Below are 24,111 nucleotides of genomic sequence, written 5' to 3' on the forward strand. Positions count from 1 at the left end.
AGCAAATCACACTGAAGTTATTCAAGAGGCCTTTTTTTCATTTTTTAAAAAGCACATCTTGACCCTTAGCCTATAATGTGGAATAATCAATACAGAACAAGTTATGTCAATGTATAATCTTAAAAACCTTCACGGTGTTCTTTTAAACTTTATGGTATTACAGTAATTACAAACACAAAGGGTGTGGTACACGGTTAGCCACTAAGATTACATTAGTTTTCAGCCAATATTTAACTTTCCAGTAAGATTAGATTTAACGTTTCATTTAATATAAACATAGAACCTAGAGTACAATGTAGTTATTTCGCTGGCCAGGATATAGCTTAGTCTAGGCTGGCAGTTTCTTGAAGCTTAAGATTTTTCTCTTCCCTTCAAGATTATTGTAACATTAGCAAGTGAAATTTTAAAATCTCAATTGTTGCTGTGAATTTAATTACACGAAGACACAGAAGAGGTAAGTTTCTGTTAATAATTCTTCATTTCCAATAGAAAAAGCACAATACCTTTTCTTTTGAATCTTTTCCACAGAAAAGCATAAATAATGAACAAAATGGAATGTGCATGACAATTTTTAATTTTACTTATTTTCACAGAAAATTTATTAGGTCTTCTCAATCTTACACAGTTGTGTGAATATATGTGTACACACACACACACACACACACACACACATTCAAGGAGAAGATATGTGATAGTAGGAGGCCATTTAATTGAGCAGATGAAGGCATAACAAGATCCAGTGACTGGACGATGAAGTTAGAAGAATTCAAATTGGAAATAGAATGAAAATGCTGATCAGAGAGGATAATTCCTCACTGCAGCAGCTTACCAAGGGACGTGGTAAATTCAGCATCACTTTAAGTCTTTACATTGAGATTGGGTTGGATCCTCTAGCTCAAACACAACTCATTGGGCTTGCTAGTTTTTATGCATGCAGTAGGAAAGAATAATATCCACTGAAGGAATTACTGGTTGAAATGCAAAGGCTTGTGCTATGCAGGAGGTCAGACGAGATGATCATTATTAGGCCCTTCTTGTCTTAAATATCTGTGAAGTTGTGATCCAGTCACAGCTTTTTATTTTATTTTAAACAAGCAAAAAACAAACAAACAAACAAACAAACCCCACCCTGGGAAATAATCGTTGTTTGAGCTTTTAGACAAAGAAAATCTAAAGTTACAGTTCCCACCGCAATCATGATACATCACACTGCGCAGAGAGACATGGCATACTGTGCAGTAGCACCAAACATTACATATACAATTGTGGGCAAATTCTACCCCTGGCTAGAGGAGGACCCCGGCCGTGGAACTGGTTTGGTTCCAGCATGTAACAAGGGCAAAATTTGGAGGGGGCTGTGTAGAAGGATGTATTTCCAATGAGGTGTTCCAGCAGCAAGAATGGGACAGGTGGGGGCAGATATTCTGGATTGGGACTGGAGAATCTGCTACTTCACGCTCTTCCCATTCTCCCCACAGCCCACCTGGGGGTGCAAAGGACACAGAGGGCACTGCTGGCATTGTGCGTCAGTAGTCTCTGTGTGATAGCTCTGCAACAACACCTGCCTGAAGAGCAGGATTCCTTCCTCCTGTCCCTCATTCTGCCTGGCACTCAGCTAGCACCTTGGGGGGTGCATATTTGGATATTATGCTCTTACAAACACATTTGTGTGTGTTGCGTATGGGCATGCCAGATTTCATTTTTGTAGATGAAACAAGAAATGGATGGCTGAATTCTGTGCTGATATACCTTGTGCAGCCCCATTGATTTGAATGGCTCTGTCCTGGCTGCTAGTCAATGCAGAATTTGACCATTCCTACTAAGCCAAATCCTAAGGGTCTTACTCAGCTTTTACTGAGTCCTAACTTAGACAAAATTCTTCATTTGGCCTGAGTATAGACTGAAACAGAACTGAACTAAGAACTAAGTAAAGACCCTCTTGATCCCCTAAACACATGGTAAAATGCAGACACTTGGGACCAGATCCTCAGCTGGTCTAAACTGGCACTAAATTGTACGCTAGCTGAGGGAATTGACCCTGCAGTTGTTATAGTACAGAATTAAAAATATCTATATATTTGTTTTCAATGGCAGTGCACTGGAAATATGGTTGATTTACGAAACTTCACCCAGATATTGGAAGATGTTTTCAAAAACACGTTTCTTAACTACATGAATAACTGGCGCCGGAACATGACAGCGAAACAAGATGCACTGCAAGCAACAGTTGATGAGGAAAACTTTGATTACGTTATCTTGTACCTCATTGTAATGATTGGAATGTTCTCCTTCATTATTGTGGCTATCCTGGTGAGCACGGTGAAGTCAAAGAGGAAAGAGCACTCTAATGACCCATATCACCAGTACATTGTTGATGATTGGGGTGAAAAATATAAGAGCCAGATTCTAAATCAAAACGACTTGAAGTGTACAATCCATGAAAACATCAGTGCAAGGGACAAAACCCCTGGATCGCCTTGATTTCTTGGAGATAGCACCGGTGAACACACCATAAAGCCATGTATGTAATGTAATGTTTTCACTAGGATTCTGAATTGCCATCACATTGTCTGATAAATAGCCAGAGGTGTCTAGGTATAGATTGTTCCAGAGAAATTAAATCTACTGCTTCACTGTGAGATTTTTGGGTGAGGCTACTTAGTCGGCCATCCGAGGAAGAGAAGTATTCATACTTTATTTTGATTTTCTATTCTGCTTGACACTAGAGAGGCATGAAAACACCTAACAAAAATCACCCCCAAATTATGCACAGATTTAAAATCTGGATGTGGATCTGACTCTGAATATCCCAAATCGAAATAATGGACAAAACCAAATCCCTAGATCTGAAGACATGTGAACTTCAAGGTGCTCAAAATCCGGATCATGATCCAAACAGGACAGCTGGAGTTCATCTCTTATAATATAATAAAATCTTGTAAAATAAATCTACACGTAAACTGTCTGAACAATATTTTATGGTGCTAGCCATAGGAGATATCCTATCCCTCCATCCATTCAACATGAATAACACTGATTTTACAGTGCAAATTCCCATTATCAATTTGATATTTTTCCATATTTGAGACAAACATTTAAAATACAATACCTCAAAGAATCCAGTTTTAAAGCTACAGAACTCTAACCTCATCCTTTAACCACCTGCTGGTTATCTGCACTGGGCACCACCCACCTTTGTGTCTGAAGTCTTTGGAGAACCAAATCTTTCTCACAAAGTCTGGTGCTCTCTAAAATGTATAACACATTCTTCCTTAGTTAGTTGTCTTACTTAGTCCCTCTTCTCTTTTATTGTCCAGTGGAGAAGGCTGGGAGCTGGGAGACCTGGGTTATACCCACTTTTCAATGGTGTATGTGGCAGTCAGGACCCTGAGAACCAGTGAGGTCCTGTGTGTGTGTGAGTGCGCGTTCACATATGGAGTGGTGTAAGGATCCCAAGCATTGAACCTTTCTCCTGTCAGCCACACAGGTGCACCTTTTAGGTTTTCTTCCTGCACGGGAGGGGATGAGTGGGTGGGTTTCTGCTCAATGGGAACAGGTTTCTGGAGGCAGAGACTATGTCTTCTCCTATGTTAGTAAATCACCACCAGGCTGGTGCTCAAACAATAACTATAGGCCGAGCTGGTAGCACCACGTATCATTAAGGCACATAGGGAAAGGGGATAGGAGCAGATGGATAAGAGCAGACAGGGAGGAGGCAATGGGGACCAGGAGCCAGGGGGGTGGATAGGAGAAGGGCAGGAACTGGGGTGAGGGTGTGGATGAGAGAGGGAGATAGGGTGGTGTTGGGATGGATAGGAGCAGAGAGGGACAGAAACAGGCTGAAGGCACTGGCACAAATCTGGGTCTGTAATCACTATAACACATTGCCCTCCAGAACTTGGCAGAGAAATGTACAGACTCTGGACTCCTGGGTTCTATTCCATCAGCAAATAGCTATCCCGCTAATGGCTGGACCACACAGACTATAACAGCCTATTACTGCTACCAGTTATTCCATTAGCTCAAGTGGTCGAGGTCTGTTCTGTGGATTTAAAAGTCCCAACCCTGCTGATGAGCCATGTGAGGGTCAATATGGTTCTACCATGATAGGATTTCTGGTTCCTCAATTAGTTTTATCAAAAAATAGGAAAATATATTAAAAATAGTACATGAAAAGAATGTGAAGGCTGCAAAGTCAAACACCCAAAAGTTAGGAAATAACAGAATTCAGGTTGCCTGAGCAACATTAATTCAGCCCCAAGTGTGTATGTGTTATGATACAGTCTTTAATTACATGATCACATACTATTTTAACACATGACCCCTGCTTCATTCAGTGCACTGGCTGGACCTGTTCTGGGATGAATTAGGATTGTGTAGTGAATGGGGATGTTATGTGCAGCAGGGCCGTCCCTCATGCTGGGCTACTTAAACCAAACTTTTCACAAGTGGGAATTAAATGTGTGTTCCTCATTTTTGGCTGCCAGGCTTGAAACCCTGAGGACAGATGTGCAGAATGCTCACAGCTGCACCTGAAGTCAAGGGGAGCTCTGCTTTGAACATATAAAGTGCTACAGAATACTAAGTAATTTGAAAACTCAGTCCCTAAGTGTTTCAAGTTAGGCATCCATACTTAATTAGTTTCAGCACCTATGGGTCTTCCCTTTGCGAGTTTGTTACCCAGGGGATTCAGTGACAAAACAGCCTTCTGAAAAGTACACAACAACGCATTTAGTAGGAACAATGCATTTAGAGAAAAAGGATTTTAAAACAACAGTTTTCATGCATGTCTGTCCGTCCTAAAATATTACACTGTCCTGATGGTAAACTAGTCAGGCCTAACTTCTTCGGACACCCCATTGGGTGCCTGCAGCTTTGTCTGGTCCCCCCCTCTCTTGACCCTTTAAAAATGTCTATGGTCCTTTTTATATCCTGTGTTTCATGGCTTTGACCCTGCCCAGTTGTGTAAGTTGGAACCAGGAGGTCGAGCCTTCACAGCTGATAGTTTAGGCATTATCTTTTAACAACATTTACATGGCAGGGGTGACCACTGTTTCCCTGCCTTCTTGTTTTTCCTGGCGGCCCTGTTAACCCAGGATAGTCATATAGTAAACATATCAGTAACCAAGCCAGCATACAGTATTCATAAATTACTACAGAGCAGTTCCAAATTCATCATCATAACATATATCCCAAGATGTAATACCTCAGGGAAGTGCAGGCCATGATCTAAGTCACTCTGAAACATGGTTTTTAATGGACTGGATGGTAGAGCTTGATTTCACAGAAGGCTTCAGTGCTGAACATAACATGGTCATAGTGAGGGACTTAGACTCAGATCCTCAAAGACATTTAGCTAAATACATTTGAGAATGTGGGCTTTAAAGTGCTCCCTTCACACCTGCCTCTAAATAAATTATGCAGCCTGAAGCTTCACCTGGATTTTCCTGGCAACAAACACTGGATCAATACATTCCATCATGTTAGTAATATCATGTAAAAATATAGTCTGTGATTTCTAAAGGGCTAGACTCTGACCCAGACCACACACCTGGGCAGGAGGGTCAGAACCCTCTTTACTACCTGGGCTATAGGCTATGTGGTCATTGGGTGTGGGTGACCAGGGATATGGGGCACTGCATGCCTGTTTCTTTCTCCCCAAGTAGGCAGTGGGAAGTGAGAGGAGCTGAGGCACCAGGTTGGGGATAATAATTTACTGCTGGTAAAAGCTAGAAGCAAATGACTACCCTTTGAAGCAAGGAGGGGATTGAGGTGCCCGGCACCACAATTAATTCTCTGCACTACTCCTGGGGTGGTGCAGCAACATGCCCCCACCTTACTATGACCTAAGCAACAGAGAGTCCTGTAGCACCTTTAAGACTAACAGATGTGTTAGAGCATAAGCTTTCGTGGGTGAATACCCACTTCGTCATGCGTCTGACAACGTGGGTATTCACCCACGAAAGCTTATGCTCCAATATATCTGTTAGTCTTAAAGGTGCCACAGGACTCTCTGTTGCTTTTTAGAGATCCGGACTAACATGGCTACCCCTGTGATACTTACTATGGCCTGTGACACTAAGACGCAAAATAGTTAGGACCAAATTCTGCTCAGGCACACCAGTGTAAGGCCACAGTAGCTTCATGTACTTCAGTGATATACATAGGTGAGACTGTGAGCAGAATTTGTCCCTAAACTTTTGCCAGTGCTTTGGTCTGTGAGCTGAGCATGGCTTCATTGCACACACATGGAAAAGGATAACCACAGGACATGAAAAACTCCTGAGAAATTAACAGTTTAGGCATTAATTTTTCCATCACTAGAAAGTCCTGTTCTATTGCTATCCAGGTTACTTTGCATAAGGCCTTCTGTTTCCATTTAGCTGCTATTTTACAGAGAGCAGCTGTGTGTGTTTGGAGTAACAAAAATACATGGGAGTCCAGCAGAGGTGAACTAGAAAGACAATATTTGTGCTATTAAAGGAATGCTGTCAGGTTGAAAATCATGTTTTGAAAATAATAATATATAAATATAAATAAGACATATTATGTCATGTAGGTCTACATGGCAAACCAACACCATTTGCTATTCAAACCGAAAGAGGGTTGCTGTTTTTTTGTGTGTAACTCATTTAGGTTGGCCACTGAAACTATGGAGATTATCTGTCTTGCAAAGACGTTGCATGAACTCTTCAAACATGGAGGGACAAATACACTATCTAGGTCAGATCCTCAGCTGCTGTAAGGTGACTTTAGCTTTATTGCTTCTCAGCTGTATTGACTTCAATGGCGTTGTGCCCATTTACACTTGCTAAGCATCTGGCCCCCATCTACCTAAACCAATAACATGTATAACATTGTATCAGAGCAATTCTTTAAAAACATTCTTTAAAAAGAAGCAAACTGCCCACATTTCCTGGTTTCCTATGTTCCTAGTCATGGTATCTTAGGACCTTTTTAGAAAAGAAAACAGGTAGTGCATTATTGAGTGGCTCTCTCTGGCTCCCATTGGCCCAAGGCTAGGAGAGATGAGCCAGCAGTTAGTACACTAGACTAGGATTCAGGCAACTTGGTTCTGTTCCCTGCTCACCCCAGTGGCATAGTATCGCCGAGGCTAACAAGGCCTAGGCCTAGGGCGGCAAATTTATAATAGCATTTTTGTAATCGCAGCATCAGTGATTCTACCACGCATAGGTGCCAACTTTTCCTGGCGCTGGTGGGTGCTTGCCCCTGCCCCACCCCCATTCCAACCCCTTCCCCAAAGTCCCTACCTCAACTCCACCCCCTCCCTGCCCCTATTGGACTCCTTCTCCAAATCCCTGCCCCAGCCCCACCTCTTCCCAGAGCGCGTTTCCCCTCTTCCCCCCTCCCTCCCTCCCAGTGCTTGCTGCCACGAAACAGCTGTTTCATGAAGCCAAGCGCTGGGAGCTAGGGGGAGAAATGGGGACGCAGCATGCTCAGGGGAGGAGGCAGAGCGGAGGTGAGCTGGGGGGGGGAGCGGGAAGCTGCCGGTGGGCGCAGCGCCTATGATTGCTACCAATGATGGCGTGACGCCATTTAGTAAACATACTCGCGAGAATTTGTAAAAAAAATAAAACAAGTTCATATGGGGCAGGGTGTGGCAATTATTTCAGGGCCTAGAGGCAGCCAAATCATTAATCCACCACTGGCTCACCCACCGTCTTCTTTCGTGAACTTGGGCAAATTAATCTGTCCGATGCTTCAGTTCCCCACGTATAAAGTGGGAATAGCACTTCCCGACCTCAGAGGGGTGTTTGTAAGGATGATGTCCATTAATAAGAGGTGCTCAAACATAAAAGTTATGGGGACCATAGAAGAATCTAGATCAAATATTTTGGGCGAGGAGAGGAGTTCCTTGTCTTGTTTTTCAGGGACAGATAAGGTGATGAGATGGGTGTAGAACTTCAACCTGAACTACCAGGTACAGGCTAGTTCCAAAGCAGATCTTAGTTAAGAGTGTCTGCAGGTAATGGTCAAATTGCCATAGTGTATAGGGTTTAAAGGTCAGCCAGCACAGATTCATGTCAAAAGCATGTATCTACCTTACACAGATGGTGCATAGGCACATATGAATGTGGGATGCTGTGGGTACTTTAACTCGGGATTTCTATTCTTTTCAACACCCGTAGAACAAGCTCTCCACGTGTTCTACCAGGTGTCATTCTAAAAGGGCAAATTCCACATTATCACTGTTAATAATATACATGGCGTTAAATGTGCCCGAATATGCACTGTGCAAGTTTGTTTTATGGAGGTATAGTGCAAAAAAGGGTTAACAGCCAGATATGACTGTGGCATGCTGGGAGCTGTAGTTTGCCAGCTGTAAGGCTTCTGGTATTTGTAGTTTGTTTCCACTTCCCCTCTGTGTGTAATGGCTGCCTGCTGCAAGGTACTGTATCAATCTGTTTTCTTTGGGAAGGTCTTATTTTTAAAATGAATCCATGACCTCGGGGTTTCTGTAAGAGCTGGACCTTCAGCACAAAATGCAAACCTTAAACAAAGTGAGTTTCAGGTAAAGTTACGTTTCTGGGCCTGATTCCCTGTTGGTTTGCATCTTGTGTTGGCATTGCTGTCAGATCAGAACTGAAACACCTTACACACATGTGCAAGGCAGTTCAAAATTGGGCTCCCTATCTTTTTCTGGGATATGTCCATTTCCCCAATCCATCTCAGCAACTTTATTGGACACTTGTTGGACATTTTGAACCCCACATTTTGTAAGGAACCCCACCCCAGCTCATTAAAATGGTTTGATATGATTTTAAAATTCAGTGAAAACATATTTGACTGTATGTGACCATCCCCTGCAGTATTGCAACCCAAGCACTGACACAGAGTGTTTGGGTATGAGAACCTGAAAATGAAGTTGGCTATGGACTAGTCAATTTCACTTATGTTTAGTTTCTCTGTCTCAGCTGAGTGAAGTAAATGAATAGCAGAAAGAGAATGAAAATTACTGTGTTGAAAAAATTACTTCAGTTTCCTGAGCTGTGTGTGCAATTCAGGTACAGTGTCGGTGACAGCTGGGAGAGGACTTCCATTGGGAAGTGACTTGTTTGGGGGTGAAGAGTTGAGGGGGAGCAGACGTAGCAGGGCCCAAGTAACAATGGCAGGGGAAGGCAGCACAATCAAGCAGTGGACGGGTAGGGGACAAGCACTGGGGAGTGGTGGGAAGCTGGTAACTGGCAGCAGGAAAGCCAGGCAGGGTGCTGAGGAGTGCAAGGCGAGTGGGAAGCAATGGACATTGGTGGTGGTAAGAGGGAGGCACGCAGGTGGAAGTAGCCACAGCAGTCTGGTGGTTGGGCTGGTAGTGAGTGCAGCGGTGGTGGCGCATTGCAGAAACCCCTCTGATCTACAAGCAGTCTGGCATGTGACTAAAATGATGTGCTGGGACCCCAGGGTTAACAATCTGAGATGTTGGAGGCATTTGTAATATGATTTTAAATCTGTCCCTTTAAATTTCCCTTTGCTCCATGTTTAATTTCCAGAGTATGGAGTATGTGAGGCTCTGTCGGAGAGGCTGTTAATACATCTGCTCTCTACAACTCCAGGTATGAAGATCTCAGCGGTACTGTCTATTTCTGTTATTCATTTAACTGACTGCTCTCAACTACACTGGTTTGAACCCAGAGTAACTCCACTGCTCTGCTTGGACCCGTTCTGGGCACCACCACAAATTATACAAACCTGGGCCCATGATCACATGCGCTGTTGGGGTTTTGAGGAATTGTGGCAGTCCAGGTTCAGATCCTCTCCCACCGTGTCACACACCGTTTGTCTGGGTTTGGAGAGCCATGTTGGGGTATCTTGGTCCCACTCTCAGAGAGCCCAGCCTGACACACAGTGTAGCATCAACAAGTCAAGCCCTGTGATTGTTTCTCTGCCCAATAGCATGCTGTAAAATGTATCGATGGTCTCTTTAAATATGTGAACGAGGGGAAGCTAGCGAGATCAGCAAGATGGGGAGAGATGGCCTGAAGAAGAAAACATGGTTTCTGTCCAAATGGAAGGAAGATACACATTCTTTTAGCACAGGTTATAGTCTGCCATCACCTTACTGTAGGTGCAATCAAATAAATTCTATTTTGCCCTTGTATGGTGCCTTTCGTCTCATAGTGCTTTATACACATTAATTAAGCCTCACAACACCATTGCCAGATAAAACAGTATTATGAGCCCCATTACACTGCTGAGTAAACAAATATTATACCAATAGAATAAAAACTAGCAGGATCTTATTAAGAGGGATAAGGCAAAGATGCCACATTTATTGTAAATATACTGATAAAGCAAAAGATAAAAGTAAACAATGTTGTTTTGACTACTTATTCCTATCACTACTTATTCCTTATACACACACACGCACACACACACACACACACACACACACACATACATATATATATATATTTATTTACACAATCATTCATTTAAGTTCTGTAGAGGTGTTATAGTTACCAGCCTAGAAGTTGCTCATGCCAAGTTACTGGCCAGGTATCTTGGTCATGAGGATGGAGCCGAGTCTGTGTCAGGTGCACCTGATGCTCCTGGAGGTTGGCAGCAGAACCAGAGACTCAAAATCCTCAGTCTTGAGAGTCCATTCTTAAAGGAATTAATTCCTATGTTAGTCTATGGGAGCTGTTTTATTCTGCCTTTGCTGACTCAATCAGCAGATGGCACATTTCTGGGCACATTCCTGGTGACTCCAAACTGTTCAAAGTTTGTGTTTCTCATCCTTCCAGGTGATGGGGTGGATCCCAGTTTACCCTCCAGGGGTTCTGGTGGTCCACTTTACACATTCTTCGGCCGATGGATACTCCCTTTCTAGGCTGGCACCTCCCTAACCATTCATGTATATCAAGCATTTATCAACATGCATTCCATACCTTAACCATATTTTAATTTACTGTCTCCACCACTTTCGGGGTGTGTCTAATTCATTTGAGACTCCCGGCCCTTTAATCACAGAGGGTGGGGGTCTAGGAGCTGTTGCTGTTACAATGAAGTGAAAGTCACTTAATGGCTTATAGTGTTTGTTTACATTGTATCAATTACTTTAAGAACAAAGTCAATTAACTTGTTTGTAAGTTTTACATAGTAATAAAGTATCTTTCACAGGATAGATACAATCAATGGTTTCTACAGACAGTAGCTTACAAAAACAACAAGGAGTCTGGTGGCACCTTAAAGACTAACAGATTTATTTGGGCATAAGCTTTCGTGGGTAAAAACCTCACTTCTTCAGATGCATAGAGTGAAAGTTACAGATGCAGGCATAATATACTGACACGTGGAGAGCAGGGAGTTACTTCGCAAGTGGAGAACCAGTGTGGATGTAGTCCACTCCCAATAATAGATGAGGAGGTGTCAATTCCAGGAGAGGAAAAGCTGCTTCTGTAATGAGCCAGCCACTCCCAGTCCCTATTCAAGCCCAAATTAATGGTGTTAAATTTGCAAATTAATTTTAGTTCTGCTGTTTCTCTTTGAAGTCTGTTTCTGAAGTTTTTTTGTTCAATGATAATGACTTTTAAATCTGTAATAGAATGACCAGGGAGATTGAAGTGTTCACTTACTGGCTTTTGTATGTTACCATTCCTGAGGTCCGATTTGTGTCCATTTATTCTTTTGCGGAGGGACTGTCGGGTTTGGCCAATGTACATGGCAGAGGGGCATTGCTGGCACATGATGGCATATATAACATTAGTGGATGTGCAGATGAATGAGCCCTTGATGGTGTGGCTGATGTGGTTGGGTCCTCTGACTCTGATGGTGTCGCCAGAGTAGATATGGGGACAGAGTAGGCAACGAGGTTTGCTACAGGGATTGGTTCCTGGGTTGGTGTTTCTGTGGTGCGGTAGCTTACAAGTTTTAACAGAAGACCCAAAACATTTTTGTACTTGGTGAAACTGTTGAATTTTAAAGTGTGAGGGACAAATTATTGGGGTGTTACTGTCACTTGGGGGAATCACTATTAGTACCTTATTTAATATCTCTACACAAAGCTATCAGTAGGCCACGGGAGTTTCCCAGCCAACATCACATAAGAGGCCTCATTCCCCACTACCTTGCACCTCATCTAGTCATTTACAGCTATGCACAGTTGATGCGAGACTGAGTGAGTAGAGGATTATGGTTTGGGAGGAGAGATAGAGAGAAAGGATGGTCCAGTGGTTAAAACAGCAGCCTAGGCCTTGAGAGCCCTGGGTTCACTTCCCTGCTCTCCACTTTGAGTCATTGTGCCTCAGTTTCCCCATCCATAAAATGGGGATAATGGCACTGCTCTGCCTTACAGAGGTGTTGTGAGGATAAACATGGTAATGATTGTGAGGTGCTACTATGGTGGTGGTCATTTTACGTGCATTTGCACAGGTGTAAATGACTATGTGACGTGCAAGTCAATGGTGAATTGAGCCCTGGAAGTCTGTAGCAATGCTCGAGCAGAGATCAGGTGCTCAGGCGCTCATGTGACGTAACCATAAGATCTCCTCGGAAGTCCTGACTGCGAGTGAAGGTGACCTCCTTTAAACTGAGCTGGGTCCCCTTTCCATGATCCTTGTATTTATATTTTCAGGGGACAAATAACAGCTGAGTGTAGATGTTTTTAAACTCCTATCTTTGCCTTATCTGCCTTTGAAAAAGCAAACATGAAACTTCGATTGTTTATTTGCCTGCCTCCCTTTAAGATAGCATAACCTTGAGAGTACAATATGTGAGCTTTTTTGTTTTTAAACCAGTGATGTCAATGCTAATACGTTTCTTTTAAAGTATAAAGCAGTCAGTCCTGCCTTTCATACATACATATCCAGGCTTCTTTCTTCTGCCAAGATTGACCAGGCCTGGGTCAAGATGGGGAAGCAGGATTAAGTGGGGCCACTGGAGGTTGGGGACATCAGAGAGTGGGTATGCAACACAGATATATAAAGGTGGCTTCAAACCAGTTCACAACAGTGAGTAAAGCTGATACTGATACTGAGATGGCAGGAGGTAGGAGTCTGTCTCATGGGCACGCAGTTCCCTGCCCATGGTGAGGTAGTTAAGCACGGCAAGAGCCTTAAGACATGACTTCTCTATCTTAGTCAGAGGAGGATCAGAAAGGCAGCCATGGTGGGCTTATTCTTATTGTTTGTATAGCTCTGCAAGTGGCTAAGAAGTGGTCCCCATTCTGCAGATCACACAATGAATCTGTTGTTATACAGAAGCTCCCCGACTTACGCAAGCGTTCTGTTCCGGAATGCCTTGTGTAAGTTGAGTTTTGCGTAAGTTGGTAACGTATCTCCGACAATTACACACAAAAAAATAAAAAAAATAAAAGGTGCTTACAGAACTTTTTCCATAAGTCCAGATTTCCGTAAGTTGGGTTTTGCGCAACCCGGGGAGCGTCTGTACATACATCGGACACACATAGGGAAACAGCTCAGGGACAGGCAGAGCATGTGCAGGGAAATCTATTTAAAGTGGAACCCGTGTGTCTGATGTTCTGAAACCACTGGATAAGCAGAGGTGAAAACCAAAATGCAGAATCTCATCCGTGTGCAGCTGCCTTATGGCCACTTGAGGTTCCGCAAGCATTCCTCAGCTGGAGATCTCAGCACTAGCAGCAACAGCAAGCACCCTAGGGGATCACTTTCAGCTGTTCTGTTGTGTTTGTCAGAGGAGGACTCACGTATAGTGTTTTTTTCAAAATCCAGAAGCATATTTTCACTTCCCCCAGATGATACTAAAGACGAGCAATCGTAGCAGTGGGGATTCGAGCTCTGAGCAGGGCTGGTGGGATTAAAACCGCAGCCTTGGTTTTGGTGGGCTTGTTTTCCTAAAACTTCTCATGGGGATACTTCATTTGCACACATGTCATGCTTATTAAAGCAGCCAGCATTGCATTTATAGTTGAACAGCTGCGTCTGGAAGGGGTGGGCCCCCTCCATACAAACAAATGACACCTGTTCCAGGACTGTCAACCTTCAGCTCTGTGTAAGACTCCCAATGGCCGTTGTACCTGTCACTCAACCAGCTACAAAATAATCCGCTCCCTACGAGGTGGTTACTGAATGTTCCGAGAGTATCATAACAATAGGTTTGGTGTGCTTGTCAGAGCCCCGCAGCTAGGACATGTCAAATGCAGACAAATTGGCTCATTTCTTTCTTTCTTTTTATTTCCTCAGATGAATCCGCCTCCACCAGTTTCTTATAAATCTGACAAACGTTGCTGGGCTTAGACTGTGGTGTGACCCGTGACATCATCAGAGATCCAAGATGGTGGAATTTAATTGGAGGGTGAGGAGACTTTTGTTGTTAAAGCCTGGGGTGGGGGTGGGGGAGTGGGGGTGTTAAAGAGGAGTGTGTTAAGCTAGAGTTGGGAATGTTGTGTTGGAGTGTGTGTCTTTGGTTGGAATAAACGCCATGTTCACGTTTAAGGGGATTTAACCACAGCTCTCTCCCCATGGACTCTGGAGACTTAATATTATATTTCCTACTATATATATATTCAGTGCCTTACAAGTTGACTTTGCTGTGTGCATATGAATAAGGACTTTGCTGTGGGCCTCAGAGTACTATAGGCAGACTCTGTCTTGCTTCTCCATACACACACTCCACATGGCATTTGGCTCTGCTTATCTTACTTTCTGTCTAGTGCCCCTTTCATGGCTGTGCTGTAGCGCAGTTGCTGTGTTGTCTATACCACTCATCCCCATGTTGCTGCACGGTATCCCTGGTATAGATATACCACTTAGCAAGCAGCACACCAGATGCAGTGACTTTCTTGAGTTGTGGCAGGTTTTAATTAAAGCCACGAGCAGCTCATTGGTAAGAAATCACCTGAGGTTACAGCCAACTGGCATTTGGGGCATATGAGAATATTGGCTCTGCTAGTACACCTAGAGATATGCATAAGGGACCCTAACCCCCCTTAGCAGGAGTACAGTGCTCTGTTCTTTCAGGAACAATGAGCTGCCAGAGAGTTGTCATTTACCCTCTATTCTTATCTTCACTTGAGTAACATGGGGGGAGGGGAGGAAAGCAGCTAAATCTTATAGTTTTATTTGGCTTGGAGACTCCTCATCTACATTTGTAAAGCTTCAGAGTAACAGCCGTGTTAGTCTGTATCCGCAAAAAGAAGAACAGGAGTACTTGTGGCACCTTAGAGACTAACAAATTTATTAGAGCATATATGCATCCGAAGAAGTGGGCTGTAGTCCACGAAAGCTTATGCTCTAATAAATTTGTTAGTCTCTAAGGTGCCACAAGTACTCCTGTTCTTCTTTTTATTTGTAAAGCTGTAACTTATCCTCTTTTAAATCCCTCCTTAAAACCTACCCCTGCATTGATGCCTGCCAGTCACTCCTGATTAGCATTGGCTAGGCAATAGGTCAGCTGGGACTTAAATTTTTCTACTCAGTTCTGTTTGCTTGCCCCATACGCCCATATTTATGTGTGTGCTTAAAGCTGAGCCTGTGTGTAATCTTTGCAGGATCCTGGCCTTGGTTTGGTTTCCTCTGAAGAATTTAATATTGGTCAATATCAGAGACATTATCAAATATCTTCTATCCTGAATCGAGCAGACATCCTCCCACCCACCTATGCCCGGCTTACATTAGAAAAACAATCCATTTACTGAGGTTTCACTAAAAGGTGCGGAACATAGTTTCCTTTTGTCTGCACTTGCAATTAAGTTCAGCACCCATAGCTAACAACCATTCTAGTGTAGGCAGGGCCCCAGCGAACCCTCCACACCACATTGTGATGGATATTGATCACCTCATTGACTTGTGATGGTGCCTAGAGCTTGGTTAAGAATAAATAACAAATAGTTTATTCTGCAAGTTTTTCTGTGTGCAAATTGTCTGCAGACAGGTCTGTTTTCTCAGATTCAGCCATTACTCAGAATGATTGGCCAGATCGCTTTTGTGACTGATGTGTGGCCTGAAGTTTATTCACAAGCAGCACATTGTGAAATATTCATTATGAAATGTCTGAGCTCTTTTGGCTAGACAGAGATGTCACTGCTACCTAGGGAAGCAACTCAACATAAAAATGGGGGATGAGCCAGTTGGATTTTTTTTTTCATTCAGAACTCTGTATTTTACTCACAGAAAAGCAGTTAACCAAAAAAAAAAAAAAAAAAAATCAGTATGAAACACGGGGATTCCACAGATCAGCATTAATTATCCACCCCTGGGCAACAAAAACAGCCTTATCCCAGGGAACCTACAACTTCCTGTTTCTGGATCAGCTGCTTTTATGGCCCCTCCCTGGAGCTCTGTGTGGGCCAGAGATGGAATGAACTCAGGGTTATCTGATCTCTGCACCCAGTCGCATGGTGTATTTCTGTGCCCTGAATGGATGAGATACTTTTTTTCAATACGGAGCACTCCCTTTTGGGACTTCAATGTCTGCACAGGTATTCACAGAAACCATAGTCATTCCTCCCTCCCCCCCGCCCTCCCTTGAGAGAGGAATACACATCTCCCCATGTCTGGATGACTGTCTCAACAGATCACCGTTATAGATCAATGTTACACAGAGCCTGGCAGCCACTGCTACATGCCTTCATGATTATGGCTTTCAGTGAACAAGGAAAAGAGCCAATTACAGCCCTCACAACCCCCCAGTATTGGTAGGGTCTGGTCACCATCCAAGACAGTGTCCTTATTTCAGTGTCCTTATTTGTGTGTATATATATCTCCTCAATATATGTTCCATTCTATATGCATCCGAATAAGTGGGCTGTAGCCCACGAAAGCTTAAGCTCTAATAAATTTGTTAGTCTCTAAGGTGCCACAAGTACTCCTGTTCTTTTTGCTTATTTCAATGGAAGATGGTGTCTGTGATTTGTCAGACATTGGCCTACAGCTCCTAAGCTACAATTCTTGGCTCGGCTCCGGCTGTTTTGGTCTCGTACATGAATACTTTGTGCAATTCCTGTTTTGTTTCCATCCTGCAATTGCAACAAACCAGTACATAAATATCTTGGTCTGAAGCCAGTATTACCATTGCCTGATTTGCTCATCTTTGATATTATTCTGTAGCTACCTGATGTCAGGTTCAGGTAAGATGGTCATCAGCATGGCTAGCAGGCTCCATGTAGGAGGAGCACATTTGGGCTGTTATGTAACTCAAGCAATGAGGTGCCAGGAGGAGTTTTGATATTTAATAGTTCTAGAGTTATCATCCACCATAATCCCTCTTTTCCAGCAGATGATTCTTCAGAAACCTGGGGTGAAATCCTGACTCCATTGAAGTCAATGGCAAAACTGAGTACATAAACTTCTAGGAAGGCCAAAAATCTTCAGCACTGCCCAGGAAAGCAACTTTGATCATGCCTAATGTCTGAGACGAGTGTAGGAATCAGGTGAAGCCTCACAATTACCGCTCAAAGTTTGCTTTCTGCACATCTCTTGCAACATTCACTTAAAATTTGCCCTTCAATCAAACCGTCTTGCCGGTAAACTAATTCACGGAAGAGCAAACACAGAAGGAGGTGTGAATACGGGCAAAGCAAATTGAGATGAATCGAGTCTGCACCTGAACTCTGATCCACGTGGCCTGAAATTTCCCATGGGAAGACTGCATGCACTGCATTGCCATAGCATGAACAAAGTCTTGAATAATACAGCTTCCATAGGGAAGTTGCATAGTATGCCATAGATGTGCTTTAAATGTCCCAGTTGCTCAAGTGTGGTAGAAACTCTGTTGAAATATATTGTTTTATATTTCAGGTTTTGGAGAATTTTCCACTGCTGATGTACATTTTGGCAGCTAAAACATTAATTCTTTGCTTGGCATTTGCTGGAGTAAAAGTATACCAGAGTAAAAAAATTGAACAAAAAATGAAAAAAGAACGTGAGGAAAAGCTGAAAAGGGAAGCAGAGAAGAAGGAAGACTGAAGAGTCTTACAAGGTATAGAATTACTGGCTCAGTCGGTGTGTGCTAGCAGCAGGAGGGCAGTATACTGTTATAGCTCATTAGTATGTTTTGGTTCTGATCTAGTTGGATTCAAGGGTGATCTCGCTCATCACCACTTATCTTGTAGTCAAACAAATATATTTCCAGTGGTACTTCAGCACATGCATGTACGCTAAGCGGTTCAGTCCTCTAGCACTGACACAATGATCACCAGAAAAGTCACACTGCAGTGCATGACCTTTAAGAGATTCTCTTTCTGCTGTGTAAGCTTTTATACCATGCTCAGCGCCTATGGGATCTGAGCAGCAGAAGACAAGTTTAAATTGGGCTCAACACAGGGGTAACTGGGTGAAAATTCTCCAGTCTGTGTTATACATGAGGTCAGGCTACATGATCTAATGGTCCCTTCTGGCCTTTAAAAAAATCTAAGACTTTAAAGAAAACCCAAATCTCTCACATAGTTTAAGTATGTTACAGGACGAAAGTACTTTAGCTTGAAGAGCAAAACCATATCGCAAGGAGTTCTCTGAGGTGGATATATCATGCAAGGTGAATATATCACTACACAACAAGATACGCACTTTACTGGTATAAATGGGCCCCATTTTGGGAGCTGTGAGCAGTGCTCGGTGCTTAAAGGTGTTGCAAACCCCTGCCTCTGACTGGCTTGAGAGAGAGCTGAGCGCGCTCAGCATCTGATTGAGCCCATAGCATGGAGAATTATAGTCGTGCCAATATAATGTACACCATCTAGGGTGTGGTACCCAGAAGAGCGTTGTCTAGTGATTAGCGCATAGGACTGCAGGGGGATCAAGGGACAGGGGTGCTATTCTCTGCTCTGCCACTTGTTTGCTATGTGACTTTGGACAAGTCACTTTCTTGCTCTGTGCCTTAGTTTCTGTATCAGTAAAATGGGGCTAATACGACTTCCATAGTGCTTTACTTCTTTGTAAATGTAAAGGGTTGTTATTAGCAGAACTCCTGTTGCATTTTTAAATTAAGCATCACCCCACGTAAGAAATCAATTTCGATTTTTAAAAGTGTTAGCAATTTGGGCCCAAGTCCTGTCACCATTCTTCTTCTTCCGGAACTCCTTCTTGAGTGAATGGGTTATGCATAATAGCTGGAGGCAGACTATAGCCCTAAGAATAAGTTGTTAGCAGGGTCAGCTCCAGGCACCAGCTTAACAAGCAGGTGCTTGGGGCAGCCAAGGGAGAGGGGCGGCACCTGCGGCAATTCGGGGGCGGCAGGTCCCTCACTCCCTCTAGGAGCGAAGGACCTGCCGCTGAACTGCCACCGCCGATCGCGGCTTTTTAATTTTTTATTTATTTATTTATTGCTTGGGGCGGCAGAAATGCTGGAGCCGGCCCTGGTTGTGAGAATTCAGTGGGTGTCTATATGCCAAGTTGCTTCACCAATTTAGGTGCAGCTTCAGCTGTGATTTTAAACTGATTTAGTTAACTGGTGCACAAGGCTCCATAGACTAGGGTTACCATATTTCAGCAAGAAAAAAAGAGGACGGGAGGAGCCCCGCCCTAGCCCCGCCCCTGCCCCTCCCACTTCCCGCCCCCCCAGAACCCCCAACCCTCCCCCCGTTCCTTGTCCCCTGACTGCCCCCTCCTGGGACCCCTGCCCCTAACTGCCCCCCAGGACTCCACTCCCTATCTAAGCCTCCCTGCCTCTTGTCCCCTGACTGCCCCAACCCTTATCCACACCCCCACCCCCAGACAGACCCCTGGGACTCCCACGCCCCATCCAACCACTCCCCACTCCCTCCCCAGAACTCCCAACCCATCTAAACCCCTCTGCTCCCTGTCCCCTGACTGCTCCGATCCATCTCCCCACCCCTGCCACCTGACAGGCCCCCCCAGAACTCCCAAACACTCCCCCCCTGCTCCTTGTCCCCTGACTGCCCCCTCCTGGGACCCCTGCCCCTAACTGCCCCCCAGGACTCCACTCCCTATCTAAGCCTCCCTGCCTCTTGTCCCCTGACTGCCCCAACCCTTATCCACACCCCCACCCCCAGACAGACCCCTGGGACTCCCACGCCCCATCCAACCACTCCCCACCCCCTGACAGCCCCCCCCCAGAACTCCCAACCCATCTAAACCCCTCTGCTCCCTGTCCCCTGACTGCTCCGATCCATCTCCCCACCCCTGCCACCTGACAGCCCCCCCCAGAACTCCCAAACACCCCCCCCTGCTCCTTGTCCCCTGACTGCCCCCTCCTGGGACCCCTGCTCCTAACTGCCCTCCAGAACCCCACCCCCTACCTAAGACTCCCTGTTCCTTGTCCCCTAACTGCCCCCTCCTAAGACCCCCCCCCAACTGCCCCCCAGGACCCTACCCCCTACCTGTACCCTGACTGCCCAAAACTTTCTCCACTCCCCCCAAAAAGCCCCCCCCGTTTCTTGACTGCCCCCTCCAGAACCTTCCTGCCCCCGGTCCCCCTTACCCTGCTGCTCAGAACAGAGTGTTGGGCTCTGTGCAGCCGAGCCGGACACGTGGCTGAGCTCCCCAGCACAACAAAACCCGGTCTGGCCCTGCACAGTGCTGCTGGACTGGGCTGCAAGGGAGCTGCCGGCTCAGAATGCAGGGCAGATCCGGCTCCTCTACAGCTGCTCCTGAGTCCAGCCCGGGACTTCCCTGCAGCCCTCCCAGCCGCTCGCTCTGCTAATCCCGGACATTGTGAGTGCTTTACAAATTCCCCCCGGACGCTATTTTTAGCACACAAAAGGAGGACATGTCCGGCTAAATCCGGACGAATGGTAACCCTACATAGACACTCCTATTTCAGTTTAAACCAGATTTATTGCAGTTTGGCCCAAGCTGATTAGAAACAGGATTAAGGCAAATGGAAATAAACGATTCTTAAACTGAAATAAGAGTTTCCCTACAGGGATTTGCAATGATTTAATTAAACCTGTTCAACTCAACTGGTGCAAGCTGTAGACAAGGCCTAAGGAAAACAGCAAAGGGCAGATAGAAAAGTTTCCATGAGACACATTCATTCAGTATGATTCTGCATGTGAATCAAAACACTAAAATGGCAGCTGTCACTGTAGCAGGCAGGGAGACTCCCTGTGATCCAAATATCCAGTCCACAGCATGGCAGCATCACACCATGCACCACAGGGAGGGTCACTGTTAGCTGAGACAGGAAGATACAGAGGAAAATGTTTTGAATTTCTTCTATGTCTAGTCCTTTGATTTGACGTCTGGGAAGGATTAATTTATGAACTAGAAAGATAGGGAAGAACTATTTTGTTTCTTTATCATGTCTCAAGTATCGGGGGTAGCCGTGTTAGTCTGTATCTACAAAAACAACAAGGAGTCTGGTGGCACCTTAAAGACTAACAGATTTATTTGGGCATAAGCTTTCGTGGGTAAAAACCTCACTTCTTCAGAGGCATAGCTATGCAAATAAATCTGTTAGTCTTTAAGGTGCCACCAGGCTCCTTGTTGTTATCATGTCTCAGTGACTGTTTTATTAAAATTCTAGTAGGCTCGGGATAAGATTTCAAAAATAAATATCCAGGGCTGGTGTATGTGTCGGAGAAGAAGTGTTAAGGAGCCCTCTCCCTCCATTCAAGCCACTGGGACACCACACTAGGGAAGTGTGGGAAAGTCTGGCTGTCACTGTGCCCTGTATTTGCAAGGGAAAATGGTTTCCTGCCTAAGGGCTATACCCTGACTCTCCATTAGCTAGTGTTCAGACTGTGGTCAGTAGCACTCCGCTACTTTTATGACATCAGCAAAACCTACCCTGCCTGTGTCCCATCACTGGTCCGCCATGAATTTGGGCCAGAAGCATTCTTGGCACAAAGGTTATACCTGCCAATGTTGGATATTTTCCCCCCAAAAGGCATAATTTGGTCCTGACGCGTTTTGGGTCTGATTTATATTGCCTGTCATCTTAGACTGTGAACATTGGAGCAGGTCCTCCATTTGGCACTGTACAGCAATGAGAATGTTTTGCGTGTTTAACAAGTAATAAAAATTCTGCTGGAGAGAAAGAGAGGTTAAACCAAAGTAGTTACATCCCTGCTCATGCCTGGCATCCGGTTTCATATGGAGCCCTTCCCTGATGTTCTCCTCTGAGAGAGCCATGCTGCCATGAAGCATGGGGAGGCCCAGGGCGTAGTGAGGAGATAGGCCTCCACAAGAACACCTTGGCTATCCGAAGGTGTCCCCAAATCCTCAGGATCTCCTCACAGCTATTGGGACACTCATGGATTGGAGGATCAATATTTTCTTCATTTACATGGGGAATGGTGGCAGTGGGAAGAACCCTCCAACCCAAAGTATGTTCTAACACAGGAACATAAGAATGGCCATACTAGGTCAGACCAATGGTCCTTCTAGTCCAGCTTCTGGCAGTCAGGGGCTTAGGGACACCCAGAGCATGGGCTTCCATCCCTGACCATCTTGGCTAATGGCCATTGATGGACCTATCCTCCATGAACTGAACTTAATTCTTTTTTTGAACGTAGTTATCCTTTTAGCCGTCACTACCTCCCCTGGCCATGAGTTCCTCAGGTTGACTATGTGCTGTGTGAAGAAGTACTTCCAAATGTTAGTTTTAAACTTGCTGTCTATTAATTTCATTGGGTGATGCCTGGTGCTTGTGTTATGGGAAGGGGTAAATAACACTTCCCTATTCACTTTCTCCCCACCGCTTTGTGAAATCCACATAGTGTTAAGGCTGCAGAACTTTGTGTTCGGCCATGGCTTTCCACATGGGAAGGCTGATTTAGACCAGTAGTTCTCAATCTTTTTGGGCTCAGTGCCCATTTGTAAATGTTTATGGCCTGTCACAACCCAGTAAATACTTTGAGGGTGGAGGTTCTGGGGCAGAGCTGTAACTAGGCATTTTAGTGCCCAGGGCGAGCAAGCATATTTACACCCCCACCAGAGGTGATGTGTGGGGAGGTCACGTGCCTCCCCAGATTTTTTGGTTGCACCTCCCCTCCCCAACCCAGACAGCCTGGGTGGTCTATTGAGGTTCATTGGGGGTGGAAGTGGTGTGCCCTCCCTGAGCCCCGCTGCATGGGATTGACCCCATCAAGCCCTCCCTGGCATCACTGGCCTGAGCCACCCCTGAGGCTTTGCGCTCTGGGCAGCTGCCCCTCTCGCCCTGTCCTGGTTATGATCCTGCCCTGAGGTGGTTTCAGGTGGATCCTGCCCAGCATTCATTCTAAAGCTCCTGTGCCGTGGGGCTGACTGGGCTTGGCTCTGGGCATTGCAAACTCCAGGATTGCAGTACCACTCAGGCTTGGCCCTGGCCCCTGACTGAACCAACTTTGTGTGAGTGGAGTTGTGAGCTGGCTCTTGGGGTTGCAGTACCTCTCACTCAAATTTGGCCTAACCGGACTCCCATAGTCATGACAGCTGGGCCAAACCTGAGTGGCGCTGGGACCCCAGAGGTTGCAATGCCTGAAGCAGGGAGGCGAGCCCAGCCAGCCCTGTGGGATAGGAGACACAGCAGCTGCCATGTGCCCCTTCGAAACATTCTGGCGACCCAATTTGGGAGCCCAACCCATGGGCTGAGAAACCCTGAGTTAGACCATATGTTGTAAGCGTAGCATGCTTTCTGTTCTCACTAATTTAATCATTGTTTTTTCTCTGCAGATTTCCTGACATTTCCTGCTCATGTAGATACCTTTCCCGGGAGGGTGAAGACTTCCCTTAGATTGAACGATGTGTCAAAGAAATAAACCGTCCCCGAGCAGCATTCACTTAAACTGCATATTGACTTTTTAAACGTGTAATAAGAATATCCATCCTCTCTTTATTCAATAAAGGTTCCTCAGTAGGAGCGGCCTGGATCTCTGCTTACCAGAAATGCTGCACTTAAGGCAGGTGCCGTAAAAGAGGCTGTTTTTAAAATCAGCTGTGGAGTGCAGAAAGACAATCACTTCTAACGAGGAAATCCATCACAGGTGCTACAAGCTGGTGGTGCTTGCAGGAGGCAGATAATAGAAAGTCCCAGACTCTCCTTGCTCCTTTCTCAAGGCAACCAGCACCAGCTGCAGAGGAGAGTATAGGACAGGCCTACTCCCTCCCCTGGACCCAGAAGAACCAATCCAGGGTGTAAGCTGTTAGGGACAACATCTGTGTGTCCTCCTAGATCTACCCTACATGCAGCGCCTAGTGCACACAGTGCTGTACTGTAAAAGTAATAGCACAA

At 45.0% G+C, this 24,111-nt stretch overlaps 2 protein-coding genes across 2 annotated transcripts; both read left to right on the forward strand.

The window, feature by feature from the left end:
* Window positions 1–304: 304 nt before the first annotated feature.
* KCNE2 (potassium voltage-gated channel subfamily E regulatory subunit 2) lies at window positions 305–2,952 on the forward strand. The gene is made up of 2 exons (XM_054016463.1): window positions 305–454; window positions 2,095–2,952. The coding sequence occupies exon 2, from the start codon at window positions 2,107–2,109 to the stop codon at window positions 2,479–2,481; it is 375 nt and encodes a 124-aa protein (XP_053872438.1). The 5' UTR covers window positions 305–454; window positions 2,095–2,106; the 3' UTR covers window positions 2,482–2,952.
* Window positions 2,953–8,374: 5,422 nt separating this feature from the next.
* Window positions 8,375–23,739, forward strand: SMIM11 (small integral membrane protein 11). The gene is made up of 5 exons (XM_054048665.1): window positions 8,375–8,410; window positions 9,510–9,572; window positions 14,181–14,292; window positions 17,736–17,916; window positions 23,553–23,739. The coding sequence occupies exons 3-4, from the start codon at window positions 14,272–14,274 to the stop codon at window positions 17,901–17,903; spliced, it is 189 nt and encodes a 62-aa protein (XP_053904640.1). The 5' UTR covers window positions 8,375–8,410; window positions 9,510–9,572; window positions 14,181–14,271; the 3' UTR covers window positions 17,904–17,916; window positions 23,553–23,739.
* Window positions 23,740–24,111: the final 372 nt, after the last annotated feature.

Source organism: Malaclemys terrapin, chromosome 1 (assembly GCF_027887155.1).
Source record: "Malaclemys terrapin pileata isolate rMalTer1 chromosome 1, rMalTer1.hap1, whole genome shotgun sequence".
In the NCBI taxonomy this organism is placed as follows: Eukaryota; Metazoa; Chordata; order Testudines; family Emydidae; genus Malaclemys; species Malaclemys terrapin.